We start from the raw sequence: 25,031 nt of genomic DNA on the forward strand, positions 1-25,031 counted from the left end.
TCTGAATGTTTGAACAAGTCTTGTCTATAGGTCATTTCATTTCAGAAATCCCCGAGGTGAACAAACCCATGGGTGTTCTCACTGTAGTGAATTCTGAAGCTAATATTGTCCTGGTGGGGCATCAGAAGTTTCCTCCTAAACATGAAACTTTTGATTAGAATGGGGCTTCCCTGATAGCTCAGTTGGTAAAGAATCTGCTTGCAATGTAGGAGACCCCAGTTCAATTCCTGGGTTGAGAAGATCCCCTGGAGAAGGGATAGGCTACCCACTCCGGTGTTTTTGGGCTTCCCTTGTGGCTCAGCTGGTAAAGAATCTGCCTGCAATTTGGGAGACCTGGTTCCGATTCCTGGGTTGGGAAGATCCCCTGGTGAAGGGAAAGGCTACCCACTTCAGTATTCTGGCCTGGAGAGATCACAGTCCATGGGGTCCCAAAGTGTTGGACAGGACTGAGCGACCTTCACTTTTGATTAGGAAGGTACATTCATGGTAGGAAGGTACATTCATGGTAGATAAGCATTTTTTGTTCTCTAAATGTTCCACAGTAGGAGAATATCTTACTTGCTTTATGATGCAGAATTCATGGGGGCTTGTTGCAGCCTGATGCATGAGTGGTCTCTTTCCTTGCTTTCTTGGGAGACTGGTTCCTTCATTTGACCAGGACTGAAGTGTTTCTCAGGACTCTAGGCTTTCAGAACTGGGTCAGTCTCAGGCAAACTGCTGACTCACTTTCTGAGAGGAGTCCTGGCTCTGTTATCAGGTCTTTTTGAAAGTGGGAGGTCGGAATACAAATCAGTGTCTCCACTTTTCAGAACCGAGCATCACAAACACCTGGCTTTGGAGCACAAGCCCGACCTCCCCAATCTCCTACTTCCGGTGCTTACCAGAGTCTATGCCGGATCAATTTTCATCTCTTCCAACGCATCTATTAAAAATCCTGGCTGTGACTATGGATAATTAGGAGAGTAACCTGAAGAATGGTGTGCCTTCCTTATTTTTAAATACCTTCTGTATTTATTGCCCAACTATTGTACTTATGGCTCAGCATTGGGTTCAGTGATGTTCCACACTAGTGCAGACTTTGCTCACCGCCAGTGTAGAGTTGGGAAAGATGAATAGACAAGCAGTTAAGTGGCACTGGCCAAAAAGTTTGTTCCGGTTCTTCCATAATAAATTTGTTCGGCCAACTCAATACATAGCTTAATCCTTTCATCAGGCCAGGCTAAGAAGAGGGTATAGAGTTGGAATAAATTCTGCTAGTTTTACACTTCTCACCATCACAGATTGCAACTTAGCTTTATGCTAAGTAGTAATATGAAAAAAAAACTGCATGCTTAAATTTTTTTAAAGGTTATGCTCCATTTACAGTTATAACAAAGCATCGGCTATACTCCCTGTGTTGTATAGGACAATCTTGTAGACTATTTTACTCCTACTAGGTTGTACCTGTCGTTCCCCCCACCCTCCATATTGCAACCCCTCCTCCCCACTGGTAACCACTGGTTTGTTCTCTATATATGTGAGCTGCTTCTTTTTTGTTATATGGACTAGTTTGTTGTGCTTTTTAGATTCTACATGTAAGCAATATCGCAGAGTATTTGTCTTTGACTTCTCTCTCTTAGTATAATGCCCTCCATCTATGTTGCTGCAAATGGCAAAATTTCATTCTTTCTATGGCTTAGTAGTATTCCATTGTATATGCATACATCAAATCTTTTTTTTAAAAAATTAATTGATTTTAACTGGAGGATAATTACTTTACAATCTGTGGTGGCTTTTGCCATACATTGACAAGAATCGGCCATGGGTGCACATGTGTGCCCCCATCCTAAACCCCCCTCCCACCTCCCTCCCCATTCCCATCCCCCCTGGGTTGCCCCAGAGCACCAGCTTTGCGTGCCCTGCTTAATGCATCGAACTTGCACTGGTCATCTGTTTTACATCTGGTAATATACATGTTTCAATGCTATTCTCTTAAATCATCCCACCCTCGCCTTCTCCCACATAGTCCAAGAATCTGTTCTTTGCATCTGTGTCTCTTTTGCTGCCTTGTATATAGGATCATTGTTACCATCTGTCTAAGTTCTGTGTATATACTGTGTTAATATACTGTATTGGTGTTTCTCTTTTTGACTTACTTCACTCTGTATACTAGGCTCCAGTTTCATGCACCTCATTAGAACTGACTCAGAATGCGTTATTTTTAATGGCTGAGTAATGAGTAATATTCTATCGTGTATATGTAGCACAACTTCCTTATCCATTCACACATCTTCTTTATCAGTTCATCTGTTGATAGACACTCTGGTTGCTTCCATATCTTGGCAGTTATAAATAATACTGCTGTGAACATTGGGGTGTATGCATCTTTTTGAATTAATTAAAAAAAATATGCCCAGGAGTGGAATTGGTGAGTCAAGTGGTAGCTCTATTTTTAGTTTTTTAAGGAAACTCCATCTTGTTTCCCATAGTGCTGTACCAATTTACATTCCCAACAACAGTGAACAAGCTTTCCCTCTTCTCCACCTCCTGACTTTGTGGTTTTTTAGGAAAAAAAAAAAAAATTGAAGACTGTCCTTTATACTGCTAACGTTCATAGTACAGAGACCCTCACAATGGCTTGAAAAAAATGCCTTTGCTGTTGAACAAGTAGGGTTATTTGTACTGAACATTGAGAACTAGGAAGTTAAGTTGCATTTTATGCAGATTTTTCAGTATTGTATCTTAGCCTTGGTTTAGGTGTTTTGCTGAAATTATACTCTTCCTGTTATCCTGCTAAAATATTTGAGCCCTTCTTCATCAAAGAAGCATCTTGGATCTCTTTGCAATAGGGGGAAATATTACTCTTTTCTCATACTAACCTCCCCTCAAAGCACCATTTTAAAAAAAAGACTATAAAGGATTTTATATTTCAGAGGATCATTGTTCCCAAGTTGGCTATGAACCAGGAAAAAAGTTCTTGCCCCAAGCTTCTCCAGTGTTTGACAACCAGACCTGCCCCACTGCTCCTGACTATGCCAATGAAATCTTAGGGGAATGTTTTGGGTGATGGTGATTCTTGGTGTACATCACAGTCTTGGTTCAGGATCTGACATCTTAGAAAAAAAAAATTGATTCTGAAAATTCTCATTTTCATCTTTCCAGTGCCTCCCAGTTTTTCTTTACTTGTTCAGATAATATTTAGAACACATAATTTGGAAAGTTTAATTTGTGTTGCTAGGGCAACCAGAAGACAGCAGTAGAAATTAAACCAACGCCAAGGAATTGAGAGCACAACTCCTTGGATGAATCTTGGTCTTGTCTGATGCAAGATCTACTGGGAGTGAGGCGAAGTCTCTACAGCTCTGGATAGAGGGAGAAGCCTAATTCCTGAAGCTCCTCCGAAAAGCACACCATCTTCTCAGAAGTGGGAAATTTCTTGTGTTTTTCCCTCTGTTTCTTGTTTGATGGCACTCCTAGTCTACTTCTCATCTCAGCCTGGTCTGCAGATTTTTTCAGAACAAAGGAAGCACCGTAAGTTACACATCTGGATGACTAAGTACTCCTCAAATGGATAATGTGAGGATCAAATGTAAATGAAACAGGGTTTTTGAAAGTTGTAAAGGATTACACAAATGTTAGTTATTTTTTTCTAACATTTGGAATTTGGAGAAGAAAAGAAAGAAGAGGAAGAGAAAAAAGGAGAGGGAGTATGGATTTTTGATCTTAATCATAACAAGGCTTTCAATGAGCAGAATAGTATCTAATTTTAAAAAAAATTGCATCCTCAAAGGCAGGAAAAGGTGAAATATTTGACCTCAATTGCTTGATCCTCAATCAGCAGTCAAGCTTCACGCTCCAAACACTGACTTGTCTTTCTTAGACTAATCTCTTGTTGTTTTAGGAAACATTCAAAGAACAAAATACACAAGATATAGTGTTTTTAAAAACATTTTTTAATGAAGAAATAATTCCATTCCAAAATATAGACACACAATTAAATAGTTTAATCACTTCAAAATATAACATGTCCCCAGGAGGTTCCAACACACACACAGACACACAAAACAATACTTAACAGCAATACAAAAAACCCATACAATAGTAGTTTTGTTACATACCCATGAATGTTGTGAAATCTTTAGTGTCTCTGAATTGGTTACTTCAAATGGCGTCAAATTACAGTAGTCATAATTAAAAATGTCTTAGAGTTAATTAGGATATGATACCTCTGATTTTCTTTTTTCCCCTCTTTTTGGTTCAAAGGTAAAAATGCCCTTTTTTCTGAGGACATGGAGTTGTTTGTGCGGAATCGAACCAAGGTGACTGCAGCAACCAAAGGCTGCTGGATCTACAACGCCTACCTACAGTTAACAGCCAAGAACTAATAAGGGTGGACAAAGATGATCCAAATAAAAGCAGACATCAGTGCTAAATTATGAGGCAACAGTTTGGCTCATGCATATAAGAAAATACATAGTATATCACAACAAAGGCCACACTCTTATGTAGTTCAGTTCACATTACTACTTACAAATGAACCTTCCCTGTCTTATAGTAGATCTCTCGAGAATCCATTTTTCACAATCTCCAGCACATCTCCCTCTGACCAACCACATTTACCCCGACTTCCGTCCTGACCAACCACAACTGATTCCTGAATCCCCTACAGTAGATTTCACCCTCCTCCCTCCCTCCATTCACATGGTGCCGTGGGGGGAGGGTTGGCTGTGTTAGACCAGTGCTCATTAATAGGGCATCACCTCTAATGGAGATGGATGTGCAATTCATCGTGGAACAAGAAAGAAACAACCCTGGCCAGACAGAACTGTACCTAATGGACAGGACAGGTGACACCTGCTGGGTTTGCACTTAGAACAGGCCCCAAAAGTAGATTTGGAGAGCCAAGGAAAGAAACCCGCCCAAAAACACGAAAACCCAAAATAACGCACGCCATTTTGTCTCGTTTACAGGACAGGGGTGCTTGAGTCTGGTCTCAGGGCTGACGTGGAGCTAAGAGAAAGAAAAGGTGGCTGGTTAGTCAGGAACCGGTCATTGGCAGCAGTTTCCAGAGTCCTTGCAACGACTTCGTAAGATGGGATCGACAACCGTGTGATGGAATTGGCAATGAACACTATGATGCGGGAAGGTTACCCACAGAACAGTCCAAACCTTAGACAAACACTATGATGCAGAAACACAAAATGATAACATCTGTCAGCTCGGTCCACGTAGTGGCTGAATGCCACCTGCAGGGTCAGGGTTCTGAGACTGAGAACTGCCCAGCTTTGATTCAGAGCTGACAGCCATGTAGGTAGCTGGGATGTAGTGGTTTTAAGTACTGAGTATGAGGCACCAGTGGCCACCTGCTCCATCTAGAGAGGTATGGGTTCACAGAGGATGGGCAGAGGGAAGGAGATGAACATTAAGATACACCAACAAAACCTGCAATAACATCCCTCTGTGCAAAGAAATCTGAGAACTGTGCAGTTGTGTCCCTTTGGTGTCAGCCTGTTCTCAGGGGCATTTGTCAGGCTGGCTCTCCAGGGAAAAATGATTAAGTACATCAAGGGGCAGAATGCGCTCCTTGCTAATGCCAACCGAGAGATTTACTAACCCCAAGGCAAGTGATTTTGTTCCCGAGGGCAGTCAAGGAGGTGGTGTCTGACCCAACACAGAGATGGGAGCATCTGAGAGCCCTCTGAAAAGGAAGAAGGAAGAAGTTGGGATGTCACTTCTCAGCGGGGCACCCACCAACTACTGACTCTGTCGGGTGGGAGAAAGCTTCTGCCAACCCTGGAAGCAAAATTGAATCGCTCAAACTTTGATGATGACTCAGAACCTTTCTTACTTATTCTGAGTAAGGCCTTTTCAGAGATTTTATTACACAACTTTCTTCTAAAGCAGTGGTTCTTCAGCTTCTGCATGCATCAGAATCACCTGGAAGGTTCAAACACAGATGACGGGGCCCCAACCCCAGAATTTCTGATTCAGTAGGGCTGGGGTTAGGGCCTAAGAATCTGCATTTCTAATAAATTCCCCAGGTAATGCTGGTGCTGCTGGTCCAGGGACCACATTTCAAAGAACCACTGTTATAGAATGATGTTCTCTTCTTTCTTTTAAATGAGAAACAGGAATCCAGAGAAGCTGCCAGTTTAAGGATAATGCATCTACTGTGTTGCAGGATTTTTATTTCATCAAATCTTGAAACAAAGTAGAAGATTATTTTTTTCATTTCCCCAGAATCCCCAAGGGAGGTCTTTGGTGCTCCCCAAAGAGGGCCCTCAGAAAGGACCATCAACAGAGTCATTCATTCTCCCTTCCTTGACAGTTCTTTTGCACATCAGCTTTTCACAGAGTGCAAGATCCCAGCTCCACTTAGGAAAGCCTGTTTCCTCTCACGTGACCACAGGAGGCTGCATGCAGAACACCAGGTAGCCAGCTAAGGCAAAACACATTCAGAAAGAAAAGGAGAGTGAGCGTTTGCAAGCGCACTTTAAGCCTGTACATTTAAAGCTGAAAGGCCTCCAAACGACCTGATGGGGAACTGGTGGATGAGCGGTGCTGTTAGAAACATGCTCCCTAAAGCTAAACCGAAAGGAACCAGCCGTGGAAGAGCAGAGATAACTTGAGTCCACTGGGGGGGATCTTATGGCACCTGTGGTTTATAAACAGCTTTAGTAATGAGTATTTCAAAACAGAGTTCACAGTTTTTAAGAAGATCTGTGCTGATTTTAAAAACTAGATTCTATATAATTTGAATGTTGCCTTTTTTTGGAATATGATCTCTATTTGGAAAAAAAAATATTTACACTAAATTCTATGGCTGATTGGTTAAGAGTATCTTGAAAGAAAACAACCCCAAGTTGGAAAGAAGCCGCAGAGATTGGTTTCTCCTGGTGGGTTTGGTTCAAGCCTCAGTTCTCAGAGACTTGGAGACAAGTGCAGACTATGCAGGCCAAGGACCCTTCTTGGCTTTGGGGCTCTAAGTCTGTACCCTCAGGAACCAAATCCTTCGGGCTCAGTGAATAACTGCAAATGGTTGTTATTTTTTTCCAGTTGCTGTGGAAAAAAAAATGTACAGTGTATATAATCAACTGTTTTGCTAAAATCTCAGAGAATTCAGAAATGAAACTCCTAGCTATAAACAGTGTTAGTAATGTCGCTGTAAACTGATCAGGTTCAAATATCATGTGCAAAGGTAAGATGCTCGTTAATACTGCCATTGCCAGTAACAGCAGCATGGGATTTCAGCCTGTGTTTTCATTTCGAGGGATGAGCCATGTTACAGAAGATGTAGCTGATAAGTTAGCTTTGAACAGAAGTCTTATTTTTGTTTTTTTTTTTCCTTCTCAAAACACACGTCTATGAACTACAAAACTTAGAACAAAAAGTTAGCTGCACTATAGTCGGCAGAACACAGTCTTTAGGGGGCGGGGGTCTGTCGGGAGCGGCTGCATGTGGTGGGTCCTCTCTTCCATGAGCTGAGGCTGCTGCCAGGCTGCCGTCTTCTCCTCTGGGGGTGCAGCTCTGTCCTTCATCACCAGCTCTCCTGTTACTTGCATCTGTCTGACTATAGCTTGCCTGGGAATAAGCAATGTGTAATTTCTTTTTTAAAGATAGAAACTGTTCTCTAAATTAGAGCTATGAAGCTTAGAATCCTCCCTTTCCCCCACCCCGAAACACACACACACACACACACACACACACACACACTCCTTTCTTCCTCTGACAATCAGGAATGACCGTCTTGGGACACTGGGCTACTGCACCTTCTGATGGAAGAGAGGACAAGAATCCTCCATGCTGAGACTCCTGCCTAGTGGGCACCTAAGGCATCTGGAAGGTTCAAGCAGCATAAACAGAAATATCTGTGTTGTCCTTTGGACAAGGAGATGAAAGCACTGACTCACCATCAGAATGCCTTGCTATTTTTTTTTTTTTTTTGCCACGCTAATTTAAAAAAAAAATCCACCTTTGATCTTCCATCCTCTAATTTCTGAAGTTAGGATGCGGCTGGCCAAGGTGAGTGGAGTACCATGTGGCCAGAGGGATGGAAAAGGGACCAACCTAAGATTTGAGTGTGCCAAAATGGGACCATGGTGGACTCTAATTCGGGTGCTAAGCGTTATGTGTATCGTTTCTTCCCACATGGCTAGCTGAAAAGCAATGAAACAGGTTTCTCTGGATTAACTCTTGTTAATGTGTTGGTAAGCGCATATTTATCTTCAAAGAGGCCTAAGGATTTTCTTGAGCAGAGGATGGGTCTTCCATGTCTCTGGTGTTTCATCTTTTGTCCCTTAGTCATGTAGGGCTCCGGAGAAGGCAACGGCACCCCACTCCAGTACTCATGCCTGGAGAATCCCATGGACGGAAGAGCCTGGTGGGCTGCAGTCCATGGTGTTGGTATGAGTCGGACATGACTGAGCGACTTCACTTTCACTTTTCACTTTCATGCATTGGAGGAGGAAATGGCAACCCACTCCAGTATTCTTGCCTGGAGAATCCCAGGGACGGGGGAGCCTGGTGGGCTGCTGTCTATGGGGTCACGCAGAGTGGGACACGACTGACATGACTTAGCAGCAGCAGCAGCAGCAGCATGTGGTGCTCTGCTTCATGGATGCCTAATTAACTCTGAGCTGATGAAATCGACTTTAGGACCCTTGCAGAAGAGATGCATATATTTGAGGATAATTTCTGGTCTTGCAGTATAGCCAGAAGGTTCAAGTGAATAGATTTCAACAGATAACTGTTCTACAATTTCAGCTGTCTTTCTGGGTTTCATCAAGAAAAATTACAGTAGGGTAGAACTAGCTTCAAGGATGAAAAGCTACTAGTTCCTGCAGTGTTCCAGATCTTAAATTAATTTTGTCTGACTTGGTGATTTGGTGACAGACTGGCTTATATTTAAAATCCTGTGCAAGGCCAGCTAGGTAGGTAAGGATGCAGAAAGTAGCAGAGGTCACAACTGTTTTAAGTTTTATTGGAAATAAAATTTGAAACAGAAGATTAAAATCTTTGGCATTTATGGACAAGAACCAAATACTGCTTTTATCTTGGTTTATGTCCAGGGCTGGGGTTTCCGCTGTGGCTCAGTAGTAAAGAATCTACCTGCCAACGCAGGAGACATGGGTTTGATCCCAGGGTTCAGAAGATCCCCTGGAGAAGGAAATGGCAACTCCACTGAGAAAGCTCATGGACAGAGGAGCCTGGCAGGCTACAGTCCATGGGTGGCAAAAGAATTGGACATGAGTTAGCAACTAAATAAAAAATGTCAAAGGCATTTTATTAGGCTTTTTAAAGAAGTATATTTTTTATAAGAACTACCTGCTGATGTTTAAATAATGTGCATAACAAAAATGATCAAACTGCTAGAGTTCAGAGAAAGAAAATGCTATGAAAGGAAACATCTTGCTCCTCTGGGAAAGTAACTGGAGTGAATATTTTCAGAAATTGCTCTTGGGAACTTTTTCACTATAGTCATGATGAATCAGGAGAACTTGTGGGTAGTAGTCTCAAGTCCAAGGGAGACAGACTAAAATGTATTCAATAAGATCTTTCCTTTTATACCAAAAGGGCCTCACAGCTCAAAAAATATATTTCATAACAATTACACCTTGATTTTTACTTGCCTCATCTTAACCTGAGGACCGAGACAGGAGGTCAGCAGTGTTTCAGCTAGAATGTATTCATTACTAATTGATACATCATTTAGAAGACATATATTCCTTTTTCAACTTAGCAGCCAGGGCTGAGTTTCCTCTCAACTGCACTGTAGACTTACGAGATTCCAAGGGTGGGAATAGACGGAAGAACTAAAGTAGTTACAAGTCCTTGGTCTTATGCAGTCATGACTGTGAGAGGTGTATTAGCTTTGAATTGTAATGTGGGACATCTAAATGGCCATGAGCTGGAGCCAGAGAAACCATCAGACTCATGGGACAGTGTAGCTGAAGGTGTGTCAAATCATAGCACAAAGCCGAATTCCAACCTTATTCACCCAAGTAGAGAGAGCAAGCTAGTTCTGAGTCTTGGGGGTTCTCATACACTCGCATAATAATCATTGTCGCTCCCAGGGACTGAACTGCTTCTAAAGCACTGAGCAGAGGGTTAGACATGTACGTGTGTGCTCAGAATGAAATGATAGTGTGTCTGCCACTAGGTTAAGCTGTAACTTGGTGTATCCCAGGGCGTACAACTCCTCTGTGAGGTAGGTATTATGATACATGTTGTACAGTGGGAACAGAGGCTCATAGAAGTCTAAGCGATTTTTCAAAGATTATGCTGCTAGGATCTGATGGAACTCATTTTTGAAATCAGTCTGTTAGAGTCCAGATCCTAAGCTTCAGACAACAATAGTCAAGTGGTTCTTGCCAATAAAATGCTAGTCTCTTTAAATTAAACAAACAAACAAACAAAAAACTACTGAGAATTTCCCATGTATTTAGGTAAATCTCTGAAGGTGGGGGATCACAAGCCCCAGAAAAGGTATTTTAAATTAATTTATATCTTGCTGAATTCCATGATGGGTGTGAATCAGCTGTTCCAAAAGCGTAAGGCTGTGGAAGCTTCCCTCTGCGCTTTGCTTCTTTCATTTTCTTTAGTAATTCATGTTCTTGATTTCACTGGTTAAGGTGCACACTTTGACCTTTTGGGCCCGAAATACAGCAGGACTAAGGAGCTGACTCATTTCTGCAAGTGCTGAGCAAGCTTGCATTTTTCTCTCTCAAGTGTCAGAGAGGTTGAAACCCTGGATGCAGTTATGGATCAGCAAATTGGCTTTATAGCCGCACATTTATGGGGCATCTTTGGGTTATAGAAATTCCTCTGCCAGTTTTCCTAATTTATAGAGTAAAAAGTGAACTCCCAAGGTTGTCTGCCAAATCACACTGGACTAGAAAGATATGTTTCATGGCCCAGGATGATTCTTTGCTGTCAGCAGGGGGAGAGGATAGTATACCAGAGAAAAAACGTAAGAGAGAGTGATTGTGCATGTAGGTTACAAGTGATCGGAATCCAAGGTACAGTGACCACATTTCCTCCTAAATAAGTGGATACTTACTTGAGAGGAGAGTGATAAAAGGATATTGCATTCAACCTTGCAAGCTGACCTGCGGGTGACAAAGGATACAAACGAGAAAGGTGACATGTCAAGTCTGTGATGCAGTCAAGCTGGTGAATTATTTGGTGGGAAGCCATGCAGAAAGATAGATAGACAGACAGACAGACAGAGAGAAGCCAGGGGACGAAAGTAACATTCTGACCCATCCAACAGCTTATAGAGCAGTCAAGGAAAAACCACTTCAACCTTCTCCAGGGCATAAAACACATGGACCCGTTACAATCTCTTTGCCCTTTTCTTTGTCTTTTCTTTGAAGTCACTGGTTGTGGTGAGGAAAGGAGAGAGAGAGAGAAAGAGCTTAAAATCTGCCAGAGATGGCAGGAATTCCAATAGAAGCTGTTAATAGAATTTCCTTTCATTTGGCTTGTATCAGGTTAAATCTCTAGTTCATTGAAATAAATACAAATCTAATATCTTATATGAAATGACTCCTTTTCTTAAAAAAAAAAATTAGAAATTTCAGTTACAGTTGTCACCAAAATCCAGACACTAGTGTGGGCTCCCAGAGGGAGGTCTAATAGGCGCCTCTAACAACATGAACCATAATATTGATTATTTAGCCACCTCTCTCTCTCCTTCTGTGCAGCAGGGCCCAAAGGAGATATATGTAGGAATGCCACCCCTCAGAGTTCCCAGAGACACCCTGGGGCTTCATCCGGGCAAATTTCCTCCTGTGGACAGGCCATAGAAGTTGTAAAGAAAAATGCCCTCCCTGGTGTGCACTCGAGGCAAGTCTGATTACGCAGGATTCAAGCACAGCTTTACATATCTGGTCACTCTTTGTTTACCTAGGCCTACATTCTGAAGTTATTTGGAAACACAACTGTTTTGGAACATTCCAAAGAGGCGAAACTTCTGTTTCATATTGTCAATGTGGGGTTAGTAGGCTTCCCTCTTGCTCTGTTCTTCTTGGGAAAATATTTCCAAGCAATCTACAGATGTATGAGCAGTAGATAACTTATTTTATCGGCTATTCTTTCTTCCAATAGCAGAGTAAGAGAAGCTACTGCTCCTAAGATGGTGGAAAGAACTTATCTGGATATTGGACAGAAAGCCTGACCTGATAAAAATAACCCACTGGGGCCTGGTGAGGGGCAGTAGGTCTCAACCATCCAAATACCCCTGTCCTCCCAGAACCCCAGCAAGACGCAGGGAGGGGAAACATACAAGGTAAATAAACGGGGCAGTAGAACAATCTCCATGGAGAAAATGTATCCCCGTAAGGATAATATTATTCCCCATCGCATGTGTTATGTCAGGTGACTTCTCAGATGGATTATCATGCTATCCAGGATATATGACAATCTGTCCAGCCACACCCTGCTGAATGGGGGCCTGCAGTTCCCCCAACATGTCTAGCTGAGGTTTCTCACTCTTTGACTTCTTAACATTTGATACGAGGCAGGCAGGGAGGGAAGTTGAGGACAAGTGATTCAAGGACAGAGGTATACTTATGCTTAGTCAATTTCCTGGTGCCCTGTGGCCCACCCAAGGGCATAGAATCCCAGAGTATTCATGGGGGACTGGTTCCAGGATACCCTCATCCTGCAGATGCCAGTATCCATGGATACTCAAAGTCCCTTCCAGTTGAACCTCAGTACCCACAGATCCTGAATCTGCTGATATGGACAGCCAGCTGTATCTTTTCTTTAAAAGTGTTTTCCTAATGATCTTGGAGGGTCATGAACTATTTATCACCATGGAAGGCCTCTTTTCATTTTCCAGCTCAGAATTTATAGGAAAACACGGTGAGTGACAGCTATAAGAAGCATTAAACCTTTCCCTGTCTTAGAATTCATGGGCTAAGGAGTACTGTCAGAATATTCCAGAAAGGGAGGGTGGAAGGAAGGAGAAGGCACCAAGTTTTGGGATAATGTGAAAGATCCAGCCGCCGAGGGGCGGGGGCCGAAGTGGTGGGTGGTGTGGGGTGGGCTCTCGGTACCTGGTAGGCTTCATCCTGTAGCTTCTGTTTTAGGTACTCCTCCATCTTTAGCTCATTCTCCAGCTGCCGGACGGAGTCATCTTCATAGTTCTCATCCTCTGGCCGCACGTAGGGGTCCCCGTCTTCTGTAACCCTGGGAGTCAACCACAGAGGGTGTTTTGGAGCAAATCTTAAAAGGCAAATATGAGTGGAATCCCTGTATTACCTGCTGTTCTGGGGGCACGTTTATTTTGTCTCTAATTCACTTCTTTGCTTCGATTTACTTCAATTTAGGATTTTCTTTGACATGATGAAAAAAACTTGAAAGACGCTTTGGAAGTTTGGAGAAATATATGATCAAGTTGTTCTCATAGGCAGTTTTTCTATGTCACCTGTTTTCCTAGAGTTTCCTGGAATGAGTTGCCCTTTAAATGTTTGCCATTCTTAAAAAAAAAAAAAGCAGGCTTTTGAGAGGATACAGTTTTCCCAATTTGGGGGCTTAAAAAAATGGAGTCCAAGAACACTTTCTATAAGGAAAGTGAGCCCTCTAGTGAAATAATGTCTAAGAATATTTGTTTGTAATTTAATTCTCTTTGTGTTCTGCATGTATATAGGCCCATGCACTCATGTGCTGTATTTTTATGGTAGAATCAAGGCTCAGAATATCATCCAATCAATGTCAGGGAGACTAATATTCTAACCCACAGCTCTTGATCTTAAAGATGTATACTCTCTCTGACTTTAAGAAATCCATTTAAATTGTCCAATTCCATCATGAAACAAATGGATAAGAATGATCTCATTCGCTAATGTGTGACTCTTCATCTATTCGTCCAAGAATATATAAAGTTCTTCCTGGGACTGAATATAAATTTACCGCCTAAATCATATGGCTAAAATATTCTCGGGCTAAAACACAGTACATGCTTGGATAGTACAGATATTAAAATATCCCCTAAAATGAAAAAGAGTGGTCAAATAGAAGTTTCTGGGTTGGAACATAAATGCCAATGTTCATGTTTATTTATATCTGTACGACATGTTCTTGTTATTTTTAGAGGTTTGGGGCCAGCCTAAATAGGTCTGCAAGGCCTCTATAAACTTTCCCTTCCCAACCCCCACAGCCCTGCCACCAGCCTGCCAGGAACGGCAGATCGGGTGGCTTTAGCTACAGTCTTGGATCTTGCGACTGGATCAAGAAAGTTTTAGGTCACCACCATGTAAATGCTCAATTATAAAAAATCACATAGATACGTAATTTACCAGACTGAACTGATCACAGTTCACCAGTCTGAATAACAAACAAATCAAATCATTTTAAATTATAGAGGGAAGGACAAGAAAGCGAACTACAATTAAAAGCAGCAGCCTCCTGCCACATAAAATCATAACTGTTTTGTTTTGATATTATGCTCTCTGCCTTTTCACAGCTGGCTTTCAAACCATGTCTATTTATAATTTCCCATTATTACTGGTCTTTTAACTCACTCCTTGGATGGAGAGTCAAAACACCAGAAAGGCCTCTGGTTAGTTTCTTCTTTGGGTCTTTAAAACAGTTTATTTTTGTAGACTAGTCTGCAGTTTTTCTCATGTTAAGCACCACCACCCTTCTGTAGCTTTTTAAAAAACTGCTCATCAACTCCCTTTTCCAGCTTCTGAGTGAGCCCTTGTCCATATTTCTCAGAACTCCACTTATTTAACTTTCTTCATTTTAGTCTTTTCCCTCCCAAGCTGGGCTCTGCAGGTCTGTCCTTGCTTAGCCTTTGTTTCTCAGCTTTAACTTTTTCTGCCTGACTACTTTGAGCTGATCCAAGGTCCCAGTCTAGTAGGGAATGTCACTGATTCTACTGGCTCCTGTCAAGCTACAGAAACCTAATTGGGTGAAAATCTTTGCAAAATGTCTTTTGAAGGTCAGATTTATACATATTCAACAAGTCAAGCAAATTGGACTTCTTTATAATGAGATTTTTATACATTTAGTTATTCAAATCACAAGTGCATAGATGATGTTTATATACTCACTTTGAACAGAGGCCTCTCTAGTATAACCAGGTCCCTTAAGAGGGAATCTAGTAAATTCGGAAGATGGGATGATTTATCTTCTGAACTAGTCTATGAGTTCTGGGATGCTGGGAGTGATTTTTGACACTATTTTGTATCTAACTGGTTGAGTGCCTTGGGTGGGCCAGGATCTCAACAGGTACTGGTTGGTTTTCATTACTGATACTCTGGAAATTGTTAGGAGGAAAAGTCACAATGAGAAGTTGAAATGAAGCACCCTTCTACCTGGGCTTCCCAGGGGGCGCTAGTGTAAAGAACCCATCCGCCAATGCAGGAGACACAAGAGATGCGGGTTCGATCCCTGGGTCAGGAAGATCTCCTGGAGGAGAGCATGGCAACCCACTCCAGTATTCTTACCTGGAGAATCCCATGGACAGAGGAGCCTGGTGGGCTGCAGGCCATAGGGTCGCACAGATTCGGACATGATTGAAGTGACTTAGCACACACACACCCTCCTACCTTTTCTGGCAGAAAAGGAAACTGTGTCATTCCTTTCCAAAATGAAAAACTAAGCAACCATGTTTTTATTTTCTTATGCTCCCTGCAGAATGTCCTGTTGCTGAAAAAACACCCCCCAGGCAGAAGATACTCACATGTCCCCACGCATGGTGCTCGGGGTAGCTCCACCGTGAAGGTACCCAGGTTTTCGGGCGTGGATTTGTGCTAGAAAAGCTTTTTCAGAGGTTGGTGATGGGACCAGATCTTCAAACTGAGTCCGTGCAAATTCAGAATCCACGTTACTATCAGTTTCACTTCCCACCTCTATTAGGTACAATTGAAGAAAGTAAAGAATATCTTAGATTTTTTTATGATCAGCCAATAAAGGGCTAGGCTTAGCAAAAACTAACCTGTGCTGTGTAAAACACTGACCAGCTACTGTACACAAGTCAAATAAGTGTTCATTTTTTTTTCAAAATGAGAATTGATATTGACATGAATTACCATAAAATCAGGAAGACTCTTGAAAGTCCCTTGTACTGCAAGGAGATCCAACCAGTCCATCCTAAAGGAAATCAGTCCTGAGTATTCATTGGAAGGACTGATGTTGAAGCTGAAACTCCACAATTTTTGGCCACTTGATGTGAAGAACTGACTCATTTGAAAAGACCCTGATGCTGGGAAAGATTGAAGTTGGGAGGAGAAGGGGATGACAGAAGATGAGATGGTTGGATGGCATCACTGACTCAACAGACATGAGTTTGAGTAAACTCTGGGAGTTGGTGATGGACAGGTAGGCATGGCGTACTGCAGTCCATGGGGTCGCAAAGAGTTACGACTGAGCGACAGAACTGAACTGAACCATAAGATCATTTAGAATACAGTATTGTCTTTTTTGGGCTTCCCTGGTGGCTTAAATGGTAAAGAATTTTTACCATTCTTTACCATAAAGATTCTTTATGGTAAAGAATCTGCCTGAAATATGGGAGATCTGGGTTTGACCCCTGGGTCAGGAAGATTCCCTGAAGAAGGGAATGGCAACACACTCCAGTATTCTTGCTTGGAGAATTCCATGGACACAGGAGTCTGGTGGGCTACAGTCCATGGGGTTGCAAGGAGTTGGACATGACTGAGCATCTCACACACACACACACACATACGCATATTGCGTTTTTTAAATCTCAGTAATGTTATAAGAAATTTTTGTCTTAATAACTGACAATTCTCCAAGCATTCTGTTTTTCCCCCTCTTCATTAAAACTGTTGTTACTTTTGCTTAATATTATTGGGTTGGCCAAAAGGCTTGTTTGGGGTTTCCATGAGCTATTAGGGAAAATCTACTTTAACGTAAGATAAACAAACCTAAAATACTACATTCCCTTAATATTTCAAAGTACTGTAAGAGTATAAACTAAGTACTTTGAAACATCCACAATGAGAATGTCTTCATTTTATTCATCATTTGCTAGGGCAGTGGGTATATGCCACTAACCGTGATATATATATATTAACTACTGTCATTTTTATCCTGTCTGGTAATCTTAATCTAAAATAACAGCAACAATTTCAATTGCTATTATTTTAGGTTAATTTTACCATTTCATTATTTTAACTCTAATTATAGAGACTTTCAGAAATTTAAATCCGGATTTTTTTTTTTAATGTTTAAGTTTTATTTTTACAGTTTTTGTGATCTCAACTACATGACCACAGTCCTGAAAAACAGTCATATTGCTCATAGGGCTTTCATGAATAAATGAAATGTATTCCTAACTAGCAAGATATTTATTTGTGTATTAACACCGTTAAATTTTTTAAAACTCAGTATTATTAGGATAAAGAATACTGCAATTTTATGCTATATATTTTCTGGGAAGATCTTTCTTTGGTGATATTGCAAAGGTGAATTTCAGTTTGTTGTTGTTTAGCAGCTAAGTCACGTCCAGCTCTTTTGCGACCCTATGGACTATAGCCCACCAGGCTCCTCTGTCCACGGGATCTCCCAGGCAAGAATACTGGAGTAGGTTGCCATTTCCTTCTCCAGGGCACCTTCTTCTCCCAGGGATCAAACCCTTGTCTCCCGCATTGGTGGGCAGGTTCTTTACCACTGAGCCACTTAGGAAGCCCAAATTTCAGTTTAGCTTCATTCAAATAGCCATGCATCCCAAATTAACAGGGTCTAAATTAGTAAATAAGACATTTGACCTTATAAACTAACTTCAGCATCATGTCAAATTGGGTCATGATATATTTAACAGTGGCTACCTTGGAATTCTGGATTTTTAAAAAATTTTATTTTTAATTGGAGGATAATTACAATATAATGCTGGGTTTTGCCATATATCAACATGAATCAGCCACAGGCATACCCATGGGATTTTGGATTTACAAGTCAATTTTAATATTTTTCTTTATTCTTTCCTGCATTTTCAAACTTTCTGCATTAAGCATGTATTTGTAGTCTTTTCATCAGCAAAATATAAACAGTACTAAAAAATCTAATATCCCAACAAAATGCCACATAGATCTTTAAAAAATCTTTATCTACTTGACAATGAGAAGATCTCTTTTAAACAGCAAAGTTGTTTTTAATTGTAAGTAACTGGAATCAACCTAAATATGAAACATTAAATGAATAGTTAAACCAGAGTAGTTTAGCTTACAGTAACTGGTATTTTCTTCTTTATACAATTCTGAGTTATTAGCTATTTTTGGAGTAATAAATAAAGTTAAGAATAGACCCTGATGTTGGGAAAGATGGAAGGCAAAAAGAGAAGGGAGTGGCAGAGGATGAGATGGTTAGACAGCATCACCAATTCAATGGACACGAATTTGAGCAAACTCTGGGAGATAGTGGATGACAGAGAGGTCCAGCGTGCTACAGTCCATGGGGTCACAGAGAGCTGGATAAGACTTAGAGACCAAACAACAACAAATAAGGTTTGAAGATAATTCTGAAATCTCCAGAGGTCTTTCTTAAAAGTTTACCTACAAAGTTTTAATTATTATACTCAAGATGGTCTCACATTTCTCACTCAGACAATAAACATCTTAAGATAAGAATGCACAGTTTTCAGCTAAAAAGATTGCACCTAAGTGTTTTATGAGCAGATCCCTAACAGAAGTTATGGGCCCTTCTGCAATGAGCAGACAGATAAGAGGGGACCAGGGACTTACCGGAATTTAACTCTTTCACAAGAGAGGACATGGTGTTCGTGATGGAATCTGCCGCTACTAGCAAGTCATTTCTTAAATTTCTTCTTGAGCCTTAGGAAAGAATGATAATGGGAAAAAAATTCAAAACTCTCCTTTTCCCCCAATTTTTATGCTGTTTATCACTCCCATTGAAATTCTACAGCAAGAAAACTTCCAAGACTTCTTTTCAGAAGTGCTTTGGTTCATTTCCTGAAAAAAAATTACTTTGTGTTCAGGGCAATGGCCTTTGATGTATGAAGACATGGCCACTGGTGGGGATTCATACAATTTATTGTTCAAACTGGGACAATTTTACAAGTGAAAGGGGTGCTATTAGTAACAAGAATGAGGACTTCTCTGGTGGTCCAGTGGTTAAGACTTTGCCTTCCAATGCAGGGGGTGTGGGTTCAATCCCTGGTTGGGGATCACATGCCTCACAGCCAAAAAACCAAAATGAAACGGAAGCAATATTGTAACAAATTCAATCAAAGTTTTAAAAATGGTCCACATTAAAAAAAAAAATCTTAAAATAAAAAACATAACAGGGTGACCTGGCACAAACAGGGATGGTTGCAGGTAAAACAGCACATGTGATCCCCCTACTTAAGTATTGCCCTTATAGATGAAAAGTCTGGTTTCCCCACTGGAGCTGTGCCTTCCCAGCAGCTGCTACTGCTGTAGCCACTACCTGGGCTGAAGCGCATCAGATTCTGGTCTCCAGAATCTCAGCCTCCGGCTCCCGGCAGAGCTCCCCAAACTCGCCTGACTATTTCAGGTACCTCTTGGGAATGGGAACCCTGTGCACCGAATGTCCTCAGGGGGTGGAAAAGGGGGTGAGGATTCTTACTCCTGCTGCCAAGACATGGGCAGAAGATGTATGCCAAGTACCCTGACTTGGAACTTAGGTCATATTTCTCTATGGTTGAGAAAGATTATTATGAGATTTCCATCACACTAAGGGTTCAAACGGGGGCTTCTCTGGTGGCTCAGTGGTAAAGAATCCGCCTACCAGTACAGGAAACTTGTGTTTGATCCCTGGGTTGGGAAGATCCCCTGGAGAAGGAAATGGCAACCCGCTCCTGTATTCTTGCCTGGGAAATCCCATGGACAGGGGAGTCTGCTGCGCTATAGTCCAAGGGGTCGCAAAAGAGTTGGACGTGACTGAGCAACTGAACAATAACAGCAAGGGTTAAAAGGATATTTGTGTGCTGGCCTGGGAGCGGGGCAAGGAGCCCAAAAGAGGGCCAAGTCCATAGTATGTTTGAAAAAGAGGCTCAAGATTCCAAATACGTGGCTTACAGATGAACTTCGGCAGGAAGAGAAACACCCTCGCGGCACATACATTGCTAGAAGAGGCAGGGGTGGGAGAAGGCTGTTTGTCATCTCCCATCACTCTCTGCCCTCCTCTGTGAACTGTGGGGGCCTCGCCTCCCAGCCCCAGAACACAGAGGCAATGAGTCAACTCTCTAAGGCATCTGGAAGGTGACTAAGCATCCTTTTCGATTGCCTCTGTGCTAAAGAGATGGGTTTGTTTACTCTCAAATCTTGAGTTTCCTTTCATGTAAAAAGAAGAAAGCCGGAAATATCCTGCAGGATTTTCAAATGGATTACATTCATATAATTTTCTAGGGATACTGTTGGAAGGATTTTTTTCCTTTCCCTTAAGGAGCAAAGGCTCATTAAAGAAAATGGGGCAGGGCAAGAGAAGCCAGAAGATAAGATGGTGAAGGGATGAACATATCAGCGTAGGGAGTTGCTAAAAGGTCTTGCAGGCCTGGCTTTGACACAAGCCACAGAACAGTCTAGAACATCTTTGGTTTTGGCTCTGATAACTGTAGAACACACAATCCTTGGCGACTTTTTTTTTTTTTTTTTGTCACATAAAGCAGAACACAGCAAAGTAATAATGATAATAACAGTAATGCCACTTACTTTGTGCAAACGCCTCCTGTACGTCTCCCCCTACCCCCGTAAGTGAGTCCTGAGGCATGTGGGTCGGGGTGGAGCAGGCGGACGCGGACCGCACCGGCATGGGGATGGGCCTGCTGATGGTGTGGCTAGGGGAGGAGCGGGGGGAGCCTGCCCCCTGGGTCTGGAGAGACAAGGCAAGTCATTAATTTGTTTTCCCCAAGAAGATGCCAAATGCCCTTCCCAGTGCCTCTGTTAAATGTTAAAAACCGTGACAATGGAATTCCAAAGCGAGTTGAAGTTCTAGGTCATGGGGATGGCAATGCTCAACCTGAGATGCAGGTGCAGTTTAGGACCTTACTGGACATGGTCTGAAATTTGGGTTACAAACTGAAAGCTGAGATTATTAGTACCACATTCACTGTTCTACGTAATATATGAGATGTTTGCCCATGTAATGAAACTACTGTTAAGCGGTGATAATTTCAAGGTGTTTATTTACTCCTTGAAAGAAGATCTATACAGAATAAAAAGACATTAGGAAAAATTTTAAATATAAACTCAGAGACTATTTGGGATGGATGTGGTATATTGCTCTTCCTAAATTTTCAACCAGTCTGTCCTGCCATCATCTGCAGAGGATAATTTATAGTGCCTATCATATCATGCCATATTATGTGTATTAAGTCTCAAATTAAGACTCAAATGAGGTGTAAATTGTTTAGTCCCTACTTTACAGGAAAAGTTGACTGTTGAACTGCTCTGATTCAGGGATTCAAATGAGGATGAGAAACATAGAAATTTTGGTTTCCAGTTTGGGGGTAATGCTTCCTATAGGAATTGTCTTTCTCTTCACCTATGAAAAAGCAATATTCTAGCAGTACGAACAGTGGGATTTAAAAATGAGTGAAGAAAAAGGAGAAAACAACTTTAAAGTCATTTATCTCCTCACTTCAACCCTCAGCAGGAAATCATTCTGAGACTTGTCACACCTTGATTTTCATAGGTTCGGCTCTACAGTGAGGTCTCTTGGAATCCTTATCTGTTTTAATAATTAGTTTACAAAGCCAGTCAAGTCAGCACAAACATGAAAATGTAAGATGTGCATATATAACAGATTAGATGTTCACATAAATTGCGCTCCAGCCCATTGGGGCTGGCCAGGGAGAGTGAGGACTGTTTCACAGCAAGCTCCAGAGATTCATCATCACCCCATTCAAACCCCAGACATGCACCACCAAAGCAGCGCTCTCGAGTATTCCATTTAGGTCTTTGCTGTGGGTTCAGCTGCTTGCAGTTAAAACACACAACATCAATCCTATAAAATGCCATGCTGTTAGCTTTCCAGTGCTCCAGCATCACACATAAAAGTCAAATCTATAAATTGAGAAAAATCCAGAATTAAAAATGAAGCAAAACAGAAAATAACTCATGTGATGCTTGAGGCGCTGAGGATTCCACTCTTTCACTCACAACAGTACCTTGGAGTGGCCCATGAGGCCCAGAGAAGTGAAGTTTGCGTGCTGGTGATGCTTTGCAGCCCCTTGCCCCAGCCTTCTCCAGGATGGACCTGGTTTCCCTTAGTGAACTTGGGCAGCTCAAGGTCATTACGGTAGACTCCTCTGCTGATGAGTTACCTGGACACCTCTCTGCATCTCACACCAATAGGTGGTGACTTCACTTTTGAGTCATGCTTCACCATGTACAAAAGGTTTTCACATACATTCCCACTGGTGTCTCTCCATGACCTACTGAAGTAGGTCCCATTGTGTTAAATGTGCCGTCATGGACCACAATGCTCAGAGAGGTGAAAACAATTGTCCAGGAGATGGGGCTAGAGTGTCTGGGCTGGGGCCTGAGCCCAGGTGCTCTGCCTGCCCTGGGCTGTGGATGGCCTGGATGGCCTATGGCTGGTGGAGGGTCCCTAAAGGAGACAAGTGTTGGTCAGTTCCCCTGAGGTCAGGCACCTCTCCCTGGCAACCCTCCTGTGCATCCTTTCCAAGACAGGGCCCTTGGCAGGGCTCCTTGCCCCTTCTCATCTATTTTCTTTACCAAGGACCCAGATGCAGCTGGCAGGAGGGGCTGGCCATAGGAAGCTGGACAGGGGGGTGGAAGAAAGAAGCCTTCTCTTGGCTACACAGGGTGGGTTACCTTCTCTACCCTGGAAGTCACATCCTCTTCTGTGATAGGAGGTTCACAATAATAATAAAACTCCACTCTTTTATGCAATTTATAGCCTCAAGAGCATATCGGCATGCCTTAGTTTGCTTTATTCTCTCACTAATAAGAGCTAGGCATGATAGTAGCTTATGTCTCAATAGCAATTGATAGTCTAGAAAGCACCTTAATCCCATCTATTTCACTTAATCCTCTCAACAACCACTTGAGGTATGAGTACTCCCATTTCTCAGGTTAGCAAGCTGAGGCTCAGAGGTCATAATTACCCAAGGTCTCTGAGCTAGTGAAGGATAGAGGTTGAATGGACCCTCGGCCTTTAGGCCACAAGGCCAGGGTTTTCCTACATCACCACAGCTACTTCTCAGGATTGTGGGCACTGGGACCAACCTTCGCATGCTTGCATCGCTGTTGCAAAACATACTGTCACCAATGTTGAAAGGGTGAGCTACCTAAAGGCTCGGAAGACGTAGGACAAGGATGCACTGGGGAGTGTGTCGGAGCAGTGGTCTAGGGCTCTCTGCTGGGCCATGCAGTAGTACCTTCTAGTTACCGGCTCATGGAGAGCAGTGTGAGTGCCAGAGTGGCAGAAGAGCCTTCGGGCTGTTTATCAATCAGTTCAGAAACACAGGACCCCCCAGTCTCTTATCTGCAAATGTGAAATCCAATGGGCTACACATGTAGTTTCCTAACTGCTATGAGGCTACTTACGTGGTGTCTGCACTGTACTGAGTTTCTAAAACCAGATTCTGAGTTCTGGAGCATCTCTGGACCCAGTGATTTTGGATATGGGGCTGTGGGCCTGTGTTTCAGTATCCGATGTTACTGGGGCTGCAGTGCATGCCAGCCCTGCTCACACCTGTGCCACCGGGCTCTCTACCATATGATGCTCCTAGGGCTGCTGCTGCAAGGTACCACAGGGCACCATGCCACCTTTGGGTACCACACTGGCCTCCGCTCTCCTTGCTTAACTCCATGTCTCCAAAGCCAACTTTCCCTACCCCCTTCCGCCTGTTTCCTGTCTTCAAAACTCCCATGAGTAGTCTTGTGTTAAGAGAAAAATAACAGACTGTGGTTATGCGTTAAGGGAAAAACAATTGACTGAGTCTAAATTACACCTATGTGTGAATGACTAACAGCTACTATCTCCTAAATGAATCTCTAATTGGTGCAATTACAAGCAGTCTGACTGTGTGAAGAAATTAGGTGGATGATTCGGTGCTGAAGAAAAGATTCAGCTGCATCTTTTCCCCAGTCATGGCTAGCCTTTACCCAGACCTGGGGGTAGAATCCTGGCTCCCTGGGTTATCAGGGCCCACCTCCCTATGTCAGCACACTGGCCAATTTGAGGCACAGTAGACACCAGGGGCTTGGCTGGTGGCTCAGATGGTAAAGCATCTGCCTGCAATGTAGGAGACCTGGGTTTGATCCTTGGGTCAGGAAGATCCCCTGAAGAAGGGAATGGCAACCCACTCCAGTATTCTTGCCTGGAGAATTCCATGGATGGAGCCCGGCAGGCTACAGTCCATGCTATCACGAAGAGTGACTAACACCTTCACTTTCAGACTTACTGCTGGGAACACCAGCTTGGGCCTTCCTGACTGCTGTTCTTACTGGACCACTAGCAAGAGTGAATATGGTACAGTTTCATTTTCACAGGTGTATCCTGTAGAGAACTGTGGCCTCTGGCCTGGTCATGAGGCATGGCTGTTGGGTAACAACTTTAGAAGAGTTAGAGTGAATAATCTCTGTGAACATCCTCTTTTGGAAATTACTCAGTGATTAATGGGGCAAAAACTTAAGGGACAATGGTCCATGTGGATCAATATATAGATTTCAAATTCCTGAGGAGAGAGTTGATTTATGGAAGAAGGAAACCATTCATCATACTTGGCAAATTTAAAATAGCTCTCTTCCCAGAGAATAAATGAAAAATTCATTTCTACCCTCCATTCTTTGAGAATCCACTCAACCTGCTGTTGTATCAATTTTTAAAAAGTCTGACAAGATCCATAAATTTTCTGATTTTTTTCCAGGAAGGATTTGGGTGTCCACTCCATCCCAGAAAGGAAGGCGGTTTCAGGGGAAGTGCCCAGTGTCACTTTGTGGAACCAGCACTGTCTGGAGGAATGGCCGAGCAGATGGTCAAGAGACAAGGGGAGGTGGTACTGTGAACTCTCCCCCACCCAGGTCACCCGCTTCCCGAAAGTCAGCCTCTCGGGTTTGGTGGAGAAT

At 42.5% G+C, this 25,031-nt stretch overlaps 1 protein-coding gene across 27 annotated transcripts in view; it reads right to left on the reverse strand.

Annotated features, from left to right (window-relative positions):
* Nucleotides 1-3,911: 3,911 nt before the first annotated feature.
* The window catches only part of DTNA (dystrobrevin alpha), a 433,908-nt gene continuing 412,788 nt past the window's right edge, over nucleotides 3,912-25,031 (reverse strand). For 10 of the 27 annotated variants that reach the window (XM_060405366.1, XM_060405365.1, XM_060405351.1 and 7 more), the window contains 6 exons: nucleotides 20,646-20,805; nucleotides 18,696-18,785; nucleotides 15,674-15,842; nucleotides 13,041-13,173; nucleotides 11,039-11,087; nucleotides 3,912-6,418 (listed from right to left, as the gene is read on the reverse strand). In XM_060405366.1, the coding sequence (XP_060261349.1) occupies nucleotides 11,070-11,087; nucleotides 13,041-13,173; nucleotides 15,674-15,842; nucleotides 18,696-18,785; nucleotides 20,646-20,805 (570 nt within the window). In that variant the 3' untranslated portion in view covers nucleotides 3,912-6,418; nucleotides 11,039-11,069. Of the gene's footprint in view, nucleotides 11,088-13,040; nucleotides 13,174-15,673; nucleotides 15,843-18,695; nucleotides 18,786-20,645; nucleotides 20,806-25,031 lie in introns of all 27 variants that reach the window. The other 17 variants (XM_060405357.1, XM_060405353.1, XM_060405355.1 and 14 more) reach the window with 4 other exon arrangements.

The sequence above is a fragment of the Ovis aries genome, chromosome 23, assembly GCF_016772045.2.
Source record: "Ovis aries strain OAR_USU_Benz2616 breed Rambouillet chromosome 23, ARS-UI_Ramb_v3.0, whole genome shotgun sequence".
Classification (NCBI taxonomy): domain Eukaryota; kingdom Metazoa; phylum Chordata; class Mammalia; order Artiodactyla; family Bovidae; genus Ovis; species Ovis aries.